Source organism: Aotus nancymaae, unplaced genomic scaffold, assembly GCF_030222135.1.
Source record: "Aotus nancymaae isolate 86718 unplaced genomic scaffold, 86718_ANA_hifiasm-v0.15.2.pri h1tg000012l, whole genome shotgun sequence".
In the NCBI taxonomy this organism is placed as follows: Eukaryota; Metazoa; Chordata; class Mammalia; order Primates; family Aotidae; genus Aotus; species Aotus nancymaae.
This window is the reverse complement of record NW_026988423.1, coordinates 21,807,757-21,820,369: the sequence shown is the minus strand read 5'-3', so window position 1 is coordinate 21,820,369 and position 12,613 is coordinate 21,807,757. Positions and strand designations below refer to the sequence as shown.

Here is a 12,613-nt window from a genome sequence, read left to right as displayed (position 1 = left end):
GAAGGCTAAACCAAGAGAAGAAAAGGAAAGAAAGCAAGGGAAGAAAGGGAGAGAAGAAGGGAGGGGAGAAGAGGAAGAGGAAATGAAAGCCTGGGTCCCAGCCCAACAGCAATGCAGCAGATAGGGATGGGGCAGAGGCTCCAGAGAGAATCTCCAGGGGCAGATGACATTGAGGGAGCCCCTGACCTATTTTTTCATTTAAAAAGTAGTATTCACAGAAGTTATATGATTCTTTTGTGAAGTTTGGAAAGAATTAGTGATAGGGACATGAATTTAGGTAAACTGAAAAACAGGGCAATTATTAACTCCAGAAGGGAAAACAACGCATTGTTCAGGAAACTAAACATGATCATTGTACACGCTTGGCTAAATTAAATCTAATATTTATAAGGTCATTGTAAGGTAAACTAAATATTGATCTAACTAAAAATTGTGATTTAGGCCAGGCACAGTGGCTCATGTCTGTAATCCCAGCATTTTGGGTGACTGAGGCAGGCCAGCCTCACTTGAGGTGAGGTCAGGAGTTCGAGACCAGCCCTGGCCAACATGGTGGAACATTGTCTCTACTAAAAATACAAAAGTTAGTTGGGTGTGGTGGTACATGCCTGAAATCTCAGTTACTCGGGAGGCTGAGGCAGGAGAATCTCTTGAACCCAGGAGGTGGAGGTTGCAGTGAGCTGAGATTGTGCCACTGCATTCCAGCCTGGCGACAAAGCAAGGCTCTGTCTAAAAAAATAAAAAATAAAATAAAAACTGTTATTATTTATTTTGTGAATGTGGTGGGGAAGATAATTGGGGAGAAGGCATGGACATGGGCATGATTTGTTCAGTTCTCATCTGCCATAATCAAAAGTCAATACGTAATGTCTCAAATGGATAAGCCATGAAATATCCATACACACTTACTGTTTAGAAACATGAAAGTAGATCCCAGAAGAAAACAATTTAAAACAATAAAAAATGTTTGCTTCTGGGGAATAGATAGCAAAAGTGGTAAGGAATGGGATAGGGAACTGTTTTTTCGTTATAAGCACTCTAGAGCCAACTTATAAGCACCTGTAGCTGGGACCACAGGTGCTCACTACTATGCCCAGCTAATTTTTTATTTTTTGTAGAGCCGATGTCTCCCAGGCTGAAGCAGTCCTCCTGCCTCAGCCTTCCAAAGTGCTGGGATTACAGGAGTGAGCCACCATGCCTGGCCTGGAATAAGTTAATGGAACAAAGGGTGCTTTAAAAAGAATTGTTCTCATTGCAACCTAATTTCTGTTTTGTTTTGTTTTTTTGTTTTTTGTTTTTTGAGATAGAGTCTCACTCTGTCCCCCAGGCTGGAGTCCGTGGCCCGATCTCGGCTCACTACAACCTCCGCCTCCTGGGTTCAAGTGAGTCTTCTGCCTTAGCCTCCCAAATAGCTGGGGCTACAGGCGTGTACTACCACGTCCAGCTGATTTTTGTTTTTTTAGTAGAGACAGGGTTTTCACCATATTGGCTGGTCTCGAACTCCTGACCTCATGATCTGCCCGCCTCGGCCTCCCAAAGTGCTGGGATTACAGGCGTGAACCACCTGGCCTGGCAACCTAATTTCTTAATAGTCCCCAGTGACTCTTCCACTTCAGGAGTTTTTGTTTGTTTGTTTGTTTTAGTAATTGTAGATTTTACAGGAGTTTGCAAAGAAATGTACAAGGGAAGTCCTATGTACCCTTCTCCCAATCCTTCTCCCAATCTTAATGTTTCACACAATTATAGTATAATATCAAAACCAAGAAATTGATACAATCCATAGAACTTATTCAGAGTTCACCAGATATACATGCTTTCAATATTTGTGTGTGTGTGTGTGTGTGTGTGTGTGTGTAGCTTTATGCAGTTTTATCACATGTAGCCTTGCATAACTACCACCACAACCAAGATCTGGAACCATTCCATTATCACAAGACTCCTTTGTGTTACCTCATTCTGGCCACACCCATCCCCTTCCCCGTCTCTGGCCCCTGGCACCCATTTATCTGTTATCCATCTCTGCAAGTATGTTATTTCAGCAAACATCATATAAATGGAATTGTGCACTACACATTCTTTTTCTTTTCTTTTCTTTTTTTTCTTTGAGACAGAGTCTTGTTCTGTCGCCCAGGCTGGAGTGCACTGGCATGAGCATGGCTCACTGCAACCTCCACCTCCCAGGCTCAAGCATCCTCCTACCTCACCCTCTCAGGATGCTGGGACCACAGCTGCATGCCACCACGCCTGGCTATATGCTTCTTTTGAGATACTGTTTTTTTCACTCACATAATTTCCTTGAAGTTTATCCACCAGCATTTTAAAAAAATTAATTTTGTATTGTCTTGAGTGAGATCTGTGCATTTTCACTCATCTTTGTTCATGCCTTTTCCACTGCCTAGAATGCCCTCTACCAACCCTCTCTGCCAATCTGTATTCATTTCCTTCACTGTGTCTCACTGCTGTGTGCCTAAACCCACCTGACTTATTTCTCTTGCCTTATCAATTATATATATTTCTCATACCATATCATTTTCCACTTTCAGGTAGAAGACAGGGACCCTGCCCATCTTATCTTTATATTCCCAGCATCTAGTACAGTGCCTGAAATGTGGGAGGTATCCAGTAAATAATTTTTTGGATGAATGAATGATTGAAGTTGCTCTACTGGGTTCTTAATATTGTGTCTTGGGTATGTGTTGTCTTCCCTAGCTTAGACTCTAAGCTAGATTGTGAACTTGAAAGCAGCAACTCCATTCCATTTACTAGTATAGGAGAGGTCCCAGTTAGGGTTGCCGTAGATGTTTGTTTGTGGCTTCAGTGAGCGTGTGTCTTTGTGTACGTGGGAGTGAAGTGAGGGAGTGTTTGTGGGCTGGTTTCCCAGCTGCCCAGCCTGACTTTCCACAGTAAGCAGGACGGACCTAGAGATGTCGGGACTGAAGACTCTGGAGCATGTGGCAGTGACAGTCTCCATCACTCACCCACGGCGAGGCAGCTTGGAACTGAAGCTGTTCTGCCCCAGTGGCATGATGTCCCTCATCGGCACCCCCCGCAGCATGGACTCGTACGTACACCCGCCCAAGGCCTGAGCTCTCTAAAGCTTCAGCCAAGGCCTTTCCAAGGAAAAGAAACGGGAGAAGTGGATCCTGGCCCTGTCCTAAACCACTGTGGCACTGGCTGTCTCCAGCAGCTGGAAGCCTTTCGTCACATGCCTTCTTCAAGTGTGAGGCCCTGCACTTCACATACATGTTCTCTAATCCTTACAAGAACCCCATAGATTAGACTTTGTAACTTCCTTTTACAAATGAGGAAACTGGTTGGGCATGGTGGCTCACACCTATAATCCCAGCACTTTAGGAGGCCAAGGCAGGAGAATCACTTGAAGCCAGGAGTTCAAGACCATCATGAGCAAAAAAGTGAGACCCTCTCTCTATAAAAAAAGAATGCAAAGCTTAGCCAAGTATGGTGGTACATGCCTGTAGTCCCGGCTACTCAGGAGACTGAAGTGGGAGGATCACTTGAGCCCAGGAAGTCAAGGCTGCAGTGAGTTGTGATCATGTCACTGCATTCCAGCTTGGGTAACAGAGCCTCTGTCTCAAAAAAAAAAAAATGAGGAAAAAAGTCATGGAGCTAGTAAGTGCCCAAGAGAATAAGAATAAATCTAGATCCACGGGACTCCAAGCCTATGCGCTCCATGCTTGCTTTTTCCAACACACCATGTTGACACAAGTTCCTCCTTCCATGAGACCCCAGGGGCAAGGGACATCTGAGAACTCCTGGTGGCACCCTTCCTAGTTGTTTCCATGGCTACTACAGTAAGAAAGTGTTGCTGGGGGAAGGCCAGCTCCCTGACCCACGCCTTCCACCTGTTTCTGCTGTCTTCTTTCCCCAGGGATCCTAACGGCTTCAATGACTGGACCTTCTCCACTGTGCGATGCTGGGGGGAGAGAGCCCGGGGGACCTACAGACTTGTTGTCAGGGATGTTGGTGAGCCTCCTGCCCTTGTGCCACACCCTGCCTTTCCTGCTTGTTGTCTTGTCCCTCTGCACCTCAGAGTCCCCACAGAAAGTTTTCCGTGTGCCACATATAGCGTTGCCATTGGACCAAGAGGGTTGATGCCAAGAAGTGTGCCCCATCCATAAAATGGGCATTGCTATCTGAAACTGTGCTTATACTACCTCTCGTATTCCCTAGAGGAGTGACCGATCCATTTTTCCTCAGGATAGCAACAAAAATTCCTTGTTGAAACCACATTTCAAGTCCTTTCACATATAACCATCCTTCGGCCAGCCCTGGTAGGCAGGTAAGGGCAGGACTCATTTTCACCGTTTTTTTTTTTAAACTGGCCCAGAGTTTTGAGGTGATTTGTGGAAGGTCATCATATCAATGAAGGCCACAATATCCATGAATTTTGAATATCTTTAGTATCAGCGTATAGACTAGAAATTGAACTCAATCCTCCCAACCTCCAGTCAAGTTCGGTATTCACTAGACCAGTGGTTTTAAAACCTTTCTTTAATTTGGTAGAGAGACTTTTTTTTCCAAGCAGAATCCCAGCTGAACCCTCAAAATATGGGAGAGAAAAGCAAGATTCTGCTTTGGAATACAGCCTTTCAACCCTCTCCATCCCTAAGGGTACCTAGTGAGGCCCTTCTGCAGAACTCAGGGTCAGTGGGACACAGTGAGGCAACTCCTAGAGCAGACCATGTGGCCTGAGCCCCTTTGGGTGGCAGGGAGGGCAGGACCTCTGCTGTTTGGCATGGCTGACAGAGGGGCGTGGCTCACGAGCTGCCCCTTGCTGCCCTAGGGGATGAGTCATTCCAGGTCGGCATCCTCCGGCAATGGCAGCTGACCCTATATGGCTCTGTGTGGAGTCCAGTAGACATCAGGGACAGACAAAGGTGGGTATAGCCGCATGTGTCAGAGGGAAGGCCACTCTCGGGAAGGGCCGCCTAGGGAGCCCATCTCCCTCCGAACCCCAGCTGTGCTTCCCAGCTCCAGCCTCAAGCCGGTAGATGGAGCCACGGGCTGGGAACTCACAGTCTGGGCCTCGCCTTTTTGCTGTGGGGCTTCCCTGTCTTCAGCTGTAAGATGGGAAGGTGGGTGAGGGCAAATGGTATAGGAACCACAGTCAGCGGGGCATCCTCACTCCTTTTGTTCTCCGCAGGCTGTTAGAAAGTGCCATGAGTGGAAAATACCTGCACGATGACTTTGTCCTGCCCTGCCCACCTGGGCTGAAAATTCCTGAGGAAGATGGTTACACCATCACCCCCAACACCCTCAAGGTACTAGGGCCAAGACTCAAGTTGCAGGTGGACAGGACTGTCCTGTGTGGGGATGGAGTTGGTAGTGTGCTTCTCAGGGTGGCCTGGGGCTGAAGGACAGGGAAGACCTGGGTTCCAGCAGTGGTTTCATAGCATTGCTCCCACCCTGCTAGCCTAACTCTTACAGAATAGGCCTTGTCAGGGGAGGGGGTGAAAAGGACAGTCCCTAGAAGGAAAAAGACTTTCTGAGCTCATTGTCCTGGGCTGAGAAAGGCTGTAGGCCTCGGGAAACAGTGCCTCATGTAGGTGCTTGCCTTGGCCCCAGACCCTGGTGCTGATAGGCTGTTTCACCATCTTCTGGACCGTTTACTACATGCTGGAAGTATATTTGAGCCAGAGGAATGTGGCTTCCAACCAAGCTTGTAGGAGCGGACCCTGCCACTGGCCCCATCGAAGCCGGAAAGCCAAGGAGGAAGGGACAGAGCTAGAATCAGTGCCACTTTGCAGCAGCAAGGATCCAGATGAAGTAGAAACAGAGAGCAGGGGCCCTCCCACCACTTCTGACCTCCTTGCCCCAGACCTGCTGGAGCAAGGGGACTGGAGCCTGTCCCAGAACAAGAGCGCCTTGGACTGCCCTCATCAGCACCTAGACCTACTGCACGGGAAGGAGGAGCAGATCTGCTGACCTCAGGGCCTGACAGTGTGGGACAGGCTCTTCTTTCCCAAAATTAGGGAGCTCCGGGGAGACCTGATGCTTACATCTGGAATCTGAGGCCTAAACAGCATCCTATGACTCCACTCAGAGGGTGAGGGCCTTCTTAAGATACAAATGGCAGAGGATTGGTGCCAGAGAAGTCTGGTGAGAACCACAGGGTCTTCCTGCAGCCAAACTGGAGCATTTGGGGAGAAGGTCTTGGACAGGGGATTGGCGCCCCCTTTGGGTAGGCCTCCATCTTTCTCTCTCTAGGTCCCCCATGCATGGGGGCCCCCCACCCACACGAGTTGAGAAGGTGCCTGCCATAGCCAGGAGCGCATCTCCATGGAAATATGACTGAGGTCACTTGGGAAGAGGACTTTGGGGTAGAGGCTGGGAAGAGCCCCTGGACAACAGGCCCCTGGGAAGAGTCTGTCCTGAAAGTGGCCGCCTCCATTATCCATTCCCAAGATGCCTGATCAGAAGCCAACCTTGAATGAACCCCTAGCTCTTTCACCACCCCCCTCCTCCCCTCCATGATTGGTCCGATGCTGCTGGCACAGCTGGGATACACACATCTCCCCCGGGCCTGAGCTGCTTCACTAGGGAATCCCGCGGCAGGACTGCAGAGCAGGTGGCAGACGTGCGTGTCGGAGGAGACAGCCTTGGAAGCCACTGCCACTCTGGTCCTGCCACCACTCTGTCTTCCTCTGCAAGTGCTCAGGGAAATGGCCTTCCCGCCAGAGGCCAGCTATCTGCCTGACAGGCTGTGACTCTTCTCTCAATCTTGGCCTTCTCCCCTCTTCTGAGCTATTGGTTGATTTGAATTTTTTTTAATGCTTAAGATTTGTTTTTCTCTTTTCACAGCAACATTTTCTTGAATTTTTTTCTGCACAGCTTTTCCAAAATAAAAACCTTCCAAACAATTGTGCCACTCGCGAGCTCTCCTTTCCTCTGCTCCCCAAAGCCACTGCAGGCTGCTGAGTGGCTCCTCTTTCCCTTCGGTCCCCAAGATTCACTCTCCTGTTCCACAGCCTGTTTCCTCTGAAAGAATCTGACCCTCCTGGAATCTTAGCATGTGAAGGGTCCTTCAGAGGACGGCAGCCAGGAGCACACATAAGCCCAAGATGCCTGCCCGTCCCCTGCTCAGATCTGGAACCATAACACAAGTGACCAGGGCAAATCAAACTCTGCTAGCCAGGCCTGAGAAAAGATTGATGTATTTTTTTTTTCCTTTTTGAGTTCCAACCCCAAAAATATTCCAGGAAAAGATGGGGGAGGCTGGGCTGGTTCTTCTTCAATGGGCTTTTGCTGCCAAGGACAGTGGACTTGACCCCTTGACCCACATCCAGGCTACCCCCAGACCACTTCTCCCCTGCTTTGCTCAGGGGTGAGACAGTAGGGGTGGCGGGGGCAGCTGGGAGGGAGGGGTCAGGGCAGTGATGCTTTGGGATAAGAAGTTGAGCTGGGGGAAGGGGAAGGAGCTGCCCATGTGCAGTTACCATTGCTCAGTGACAGAGCCTCAAAGCTTGGCCAGGGCTGAAGGTACCACACGGGTGTGGGTGAGGCAGGCTAAGCGGGATGGCTGCAGCCAAGGAGCTGGGAGAGGGCAGGGCTCAGGGCTGGCCCTCTCCCCTCTAACTGATGATCTGCCGAGGTCGTCCGTAGCCTGTCATGCCGGCCTGGGAGGCCCCTCTGTTGCTGCCCATCTGAAGGCCAATGACATGCTTTCCCTCTTGCAGCTGGCTCTCTGTGAATTCTCTCTTATGCTCCTGCGCTTTCCTAGAAGAGGAGGAACCAGGATAAAAACTTGCTAGAACTGTGTGTTTTCCACCCATTTTCTGATCCCTCTGTTACATCCTAGCCCAATCTCATTGCCTTCCTTTTTCACCTTTTTTCCCTAATCTAGCTTGCCTCATAGGCTAGGGAGACTGAGCACAGGAGGGTGGAAAGGAAGGGGTCAAGGAGTATTAAGGACCCGTTACTCCCCGACCGCAGACCCTCACTTCATCCCTTCCTGGCTCTCTGCTTCCCCTAATCCTTCCCGAAAACCCGTTAGCACGAACCACTTCCCACCCCATGCAGAGAGAGACCCAAGCTCTCTGGGGGCCACATACTTCATAAACCAGTTGGGATCTCCACGGTAGTGCCCATCATTCTTGGTCACTGCCAAGCTGCCCAAAGCCATCAGGGTCCTCTGCACTGCTGCCATGTCTTTGCCTGTGAGAAGAAAGGGGAGAGGAGACGAACATCAGGAATGTGTAAAGAAGGTTCCAAGCCAGGGCCGGCCTCCGTCTCTCATAGAAAAATGGCCAAACCAGAGGCAAGAGTTGTCCCCAAATCAAGGGAGGCCTCTCAGTGGGCCCTGTGAGCGTGGCATGTTATTCTCAGCATATCCCATCCCTGCTGTGCACCGGCGGGCACACCCCTAGTTGTGGCATATTCTGTTCGTTCCCTCTCCCTGCCCAGCACTCTGTCCTCCTGCCCTCCTCCTCCCCCAGCCCCTTCCTCCTCTCTACCTTCAAAGAGGTCAACAGTCTGGAACATGTCAGTCTTAGTGACCCCATAGTCCTCAGCTGCCTTCAGGAACTGAGCCACCTGCTCCATCTGCTTGAAGACCATGGAGGGTGGGTTCTCAGGCACTTTCACTGGCTTGGAGCCATCAGGGTACAGGCTATTCACCAGCTTGCTCAGAATCTGCCAGGCATAGGGCATAGGATGCAGCTTAGCGCTCAGCCCAGGGCTTGGCCCAGTACTCACAGAGTGGTACACCCCAGCCCCCCATCCCAGGGTGCCACTCACCACGCCGTTCTTCAGCCAGACCTGGAAGCCCAGGCGCCCACGGTCTGGGCGGCCCACATCAGGGCCACACTGCACTATAATCCACTCCACCAGCCGCTCCTCCAGCTCCTCGTCGTATTTCTTCTCGATTTTGGACTGCACTTCGCGGCTCATGCCATAGGAAGGACCCTTGTTGGCCATGTCTGGGGAGAGCTACAGCAGGCCAGGGTGGAGGAGGGAGGGGCAGAGGGGCAGAGGGGCAGAGGGGCAGAGGGTCAGGGAGCAGCTCTGCTTTCACCCGTGCCAGGCAGCCTTCTAGCTCTGTGCAGGGTACCCAGCCATCCTAGACACTTGCCACAGCACTGCCCATCCAGGCCAAGCTCAGCCCCTAGTGCAGACACCTCTCTGAATTTGAACACCAGGAAATAGGATACTGGATCTTTGGAGGTCTAGAGCAGGGGTCAGTAAACTGTTTTTGTAAAGGACAAGACAGAACATATTGTAGGCTTTGTAGGCCATATGGTCTCTGCTGTTGCAGTGTGAAAGCAGCCATAAACTATATGTAACAAATGAACATGGCTCTGTTCCAATAAAACTTTATTTACAAAAGCAGACAGCAGGCTAGATTTGGCCTATGAGTTGTAGTTTGACAACACTTGGTCTAGAACATTCTTTGCCAAGACCAGTCACAGAGCCACTGGAGAGATCTTCCAGAAGCCACATTGCCCCCACAGCCAGCCAGTGCGTTTGTCCAGCTTCAGGTGTAGGGGTTTACTGCCTCTGCCTCAAGGAATCATTACTTCCCACTCTCACCCGGAAGCTGGCCCTGGCCTGGAAGTTGGAACTTCAGAACTCCAGCTCTTTGCCAGGTCAGCTCAGCTTCCGGTCTGCAGCTGAAGAGAATAAAACTTGCCATTCCAGGCAAAGGCTAGGAAGCCACCAAAGCCCAAGAGCTCTTGGCAAAGAAGCCGCATATCCTCAGAGGAACCAGATGAGACACCTGGTCTACCCATCGACTGCCCCCTCATGCCCTTAGGCTCTCGCAACTGGAGGAGCCTGAGCAACCAAGAAGTCAGAGTCCCTCAGGGATGTTCCAGAGCCAAGAGTCTGCCTGCCAGAGAATGAGAAGCCCAGCCCCATCCAGTAACTACCACCCCGAGGGCCTAGGCCTGGCACTGCTCAGGAGTCCCACTCATGGAGAGGGGTGACAGCAGGAGCAGGCCAGGCAGGTAGGTCCCTGGGCGGATGAGGGTGGCTGGGAACAGGAACCTGACCTGGCCACTGATGTCGCCCTAGGGTGCTGTGCCTTCTCTCCAGTGTTTGTCTGAAGAGAATTCCAAAAGTACCAAAGGAAGGTGAACCATCCCTTGGCCTCAGAGAGGTCAGAGGTTAGGAGAGACGCACTGGTCTGAGGACGGAGGCAGGAGCATGCGCCCCTGGCTCCCTCTCTGGTGAGACGCCTCCCCACCGGCATCCCACCCTGTGGGAAGCAGAGCGAACACCATCACACCCCACCGGTCCCAGGCCAGGTGCCTAGCCTGATGCCCTGCCCTTCCTTTCCCAGGGCTGACGGCCTTTCTGCACTCGAGTCCCTGTCTGGGAAGTGGGAGTTATGTTATCAACCTCAGAGGGCTGTGAAAATGGGACGGTGTCTGTGAACTCCCCCACATACTGCCCGGCCCTTAGCAGAGCTCCTTGAAATGTCAGTTCTTTGCTGCTCAGAGCCAGGCTCCTGGTAATGACCAGGGAGAGAGCCTGCCCTTAACCAAGGAGTGAAAAACTGACCTCGAAATGTCAGTTCTCTGCTGCCTGCTCCAGCCTCCACCCCTTCTCACAATCATTCCCTGAGCGCACAACAACGTTCACGTGGACTCATCGAAATTCCCGCCATTGGGCATCTCTCTCCTCCCTGCATCTGTTTCCTTATGTGTGAGTGGGGGCGGGACCACCTCTGAGAACCCAGTTCTCTGAGCACTGGGGATGAGGTGGGCTCCTGGCCCAGCCATCCCTCTCCCTGCCAGTGATGCCAGAGACCCCAAAGGCAGAGTACTCTGTTCTGCTGTTCAGCTACAAACAGCCAATCCCTCCCTTCACCCTGTGTGTCCCATCCCTGCTCCCCAACCGCCCAAGGACTCCTGCACAAAGAACTGTGGTCCAAACCCCCAAGTCAGTTGGGACCAGGTGATTTCGGTAGCCCTGCATCCTGGCCTCCATCCTCCCCAGACTCTGTCTCAGCCTTCGCACCACCATCCCAGACAGGCACCCACCTTCTGTCTCAGGCCCTGCTTCTACCGTCACTCCACCTGCCCTCATGCCTGCCTTCCCCGCCTGCACCCTTGCTGGGCTCCTGAGGAACAGGATGGAAGGAGAATGTGTCCCCTACCCCCAGCTTCCAGTCTCAGGAGGGTCAGAACAGACTGAACAGGTCAAAGCGGTAAGGCTGAGGGTGACAGGTACGTAACGCTGCAGCCCCCAGATCTAGAAACAAGATTTGGATTTCAGTCAGAGGGAGGATGAAGCACACACCACCCCCACTCTCACCCAGTACTACCATCCTTCCCCTTCTTCTTCCTGGATCAGAGTCTAAAAGTGGAGAATCCCTAGAAATCCCTTAGAGTCCTCTGATGAAGCCTCCCCAGTCCCGCCTTCGAGCTACTAGGGAGGGAGAGAGGAGGATGACTCCGGGGCGGCCCACCCAGGGGCATCTCAAGACACTCCCAGGACAGCATGGATGGGCTTGGATCCTCCTGCCCTGTGGTTCCTGCCAGGGCCCCTCCCCAGCTGCCAGTGGGTGAAGGTGGGCAGTGGAGAAAGAACAAAGTCCAGGGGCAAACAGGCAGGTGGCACCCCCTACCAGCAGAAGCCTAGAAACACGAGCAGAACCAGGGGTCCCTGAAGGGCTGCTGTACCCCTTCTCACTTCCCAAATAGGAGTGAGCACATCTGAACCTCTGAGAGGAAAGGAGGGTGGCTCCTCTCTACTCCATGAACAAACAGGAGTGGCCTGACTACATAAACGCATGCCATCCTCACTGCTACCTTTGGAATAGTAAACTCGAAGGGGAAGCACCCTTTGGGAAAAACCAAGGGTCCCAGGCCTGCCCCGCCCATCACTCCGAAGCTCGTCCTTGGCAGTACCTGCCCCCACCCATCTGCTGCAGTGGAGGGGACTCCCACTCTCAGACAGTGGAAGGGGCTGTGTGTTGGCAGGACAGGCCGCCCCAAACCGTGGGATACAAGAGTTCTGTGGCCCTTCACGTTGCCTCAGGGCTATCCCTGCTGCTCAGGCCCTAGGGACCCGCCAGTGGGACACCACGCTCCAACACAGGTGCATTTGCACACTCCTCACCTCTTTGGAGGTCCTCCTAGAGGGGCGACAGACAGCAGAGCCCTGGCCTAACCACTGGGCGCCTGCAGCCTTGCGCACACCCTGTGGATGCAGCTGGCTGAGATGGGGAGCCTCCCTCTGACCCCGGTGGTTGCCACCATCAACTCCTCTGCACCAGCCAAGTCATCCTGGGCATTTCAACGAGCCCGAGGCTGCCCAGTCTGAGAGAAATCCGGGACGCTAGCGGTCCAGCCCACCCCGCCTGGAGCTTGGGCCTCCATGCCGACGGAGCGGGTGAGTTTCCCCAGCCAGGGAGCTGGCGCCTGCGACCTCAGGAGAGCCTGCCTGAAATGCACCCACTGCTCCTGTCCAGCTCCAGCCCGACTTCCCTCCAAGCCCCAGCCAATGCACTCACAGGGCTTCCTCGGGGCTCGCGGGAAGGAATGAAGACCTGTGCCTGGGCTTGGACAGACAGGACGGGGCGCTGGCTGGGTGAGGGGTTTAAAGGGCTGCCGCCGTGGTGATGTCAGCCTGCGCCGCTGGCTCGCCCCTT

The 12,613-nt window shown here is 52.5% G+C and overlaps 2 protein-coding genes across 5 annotated transcripts in view; one reads left to right on the top strand and one right to left on the bottom strand.

Moving 5' to 3' along the window:
• Nucleotides 1-7,435, top strand: part of PCSK7 (proprotein convertase subtilisin/kexin type 7) — a 25,917-nt gene extending 18,482 nt beyond the window's left edge. The window contains exons 13-17 of one of the 3 annotated variants that reach the window (XM_012470431.2): nt 2,902-3,058; nt 3,887-3,981; nt 4,802-4,895; nt 5,162-5,279; nt 5,584-7,435. In XM_012470431.2, coding sequence (XP_012325854.2) covers nt 2,902-3,058; nt 3,887-3,981; nt 4,802-4,895; nt 5,162-5,279; nt 5,584-5,943 — 824 coding nt within the window. In that variant the 3' untranslated portion in view covers nt 5,944-7,435. Of the gene's footprint in view, nt 1-2,901; nt 3,059-3,886; nt 3,982-4,215; nt 4,298-4,801; nt 4,896-5,161; nt 5,280-5,583 lie in introns of those variants that run through there. The other 2 variants (XM_021671169.2, XM_064375451.1) reach the window with 2 other exon arrangements.
• TAGLN (transgelin) lies at nt 7,154-12,613 on the bottom strand. Of its 2 annotated transcripts, none has more exons than XM_012470433.3 (5): nt 12,082-12,613; nt 8,755-8,946; nt 8,472-8,649; nt 8,070-8,172; nt 7,154-7,734 (listed from the first exon to the last, which is right to left on the bottom strand). In XM_012470433.3, exons 2-5 carry the CDS (start codon nt 8,932-8,934, stop codon nt 7,590-7,592), a joined length of 606 nt encoding a protein of 201 aa, XP_012325856.1. In that variant the 5' UTR covers nt 8,935-8,946; nt 12,082-12,613; the 3' UTR covers nt 7,154-7,589. The 2 variants fall into 2 exon arrangements, with proteins under 2 accessions (XP_012325856.1, XP_012325855.1); XM_012470432.3 differs by having other exon boundaries at nt 12,476-12,583.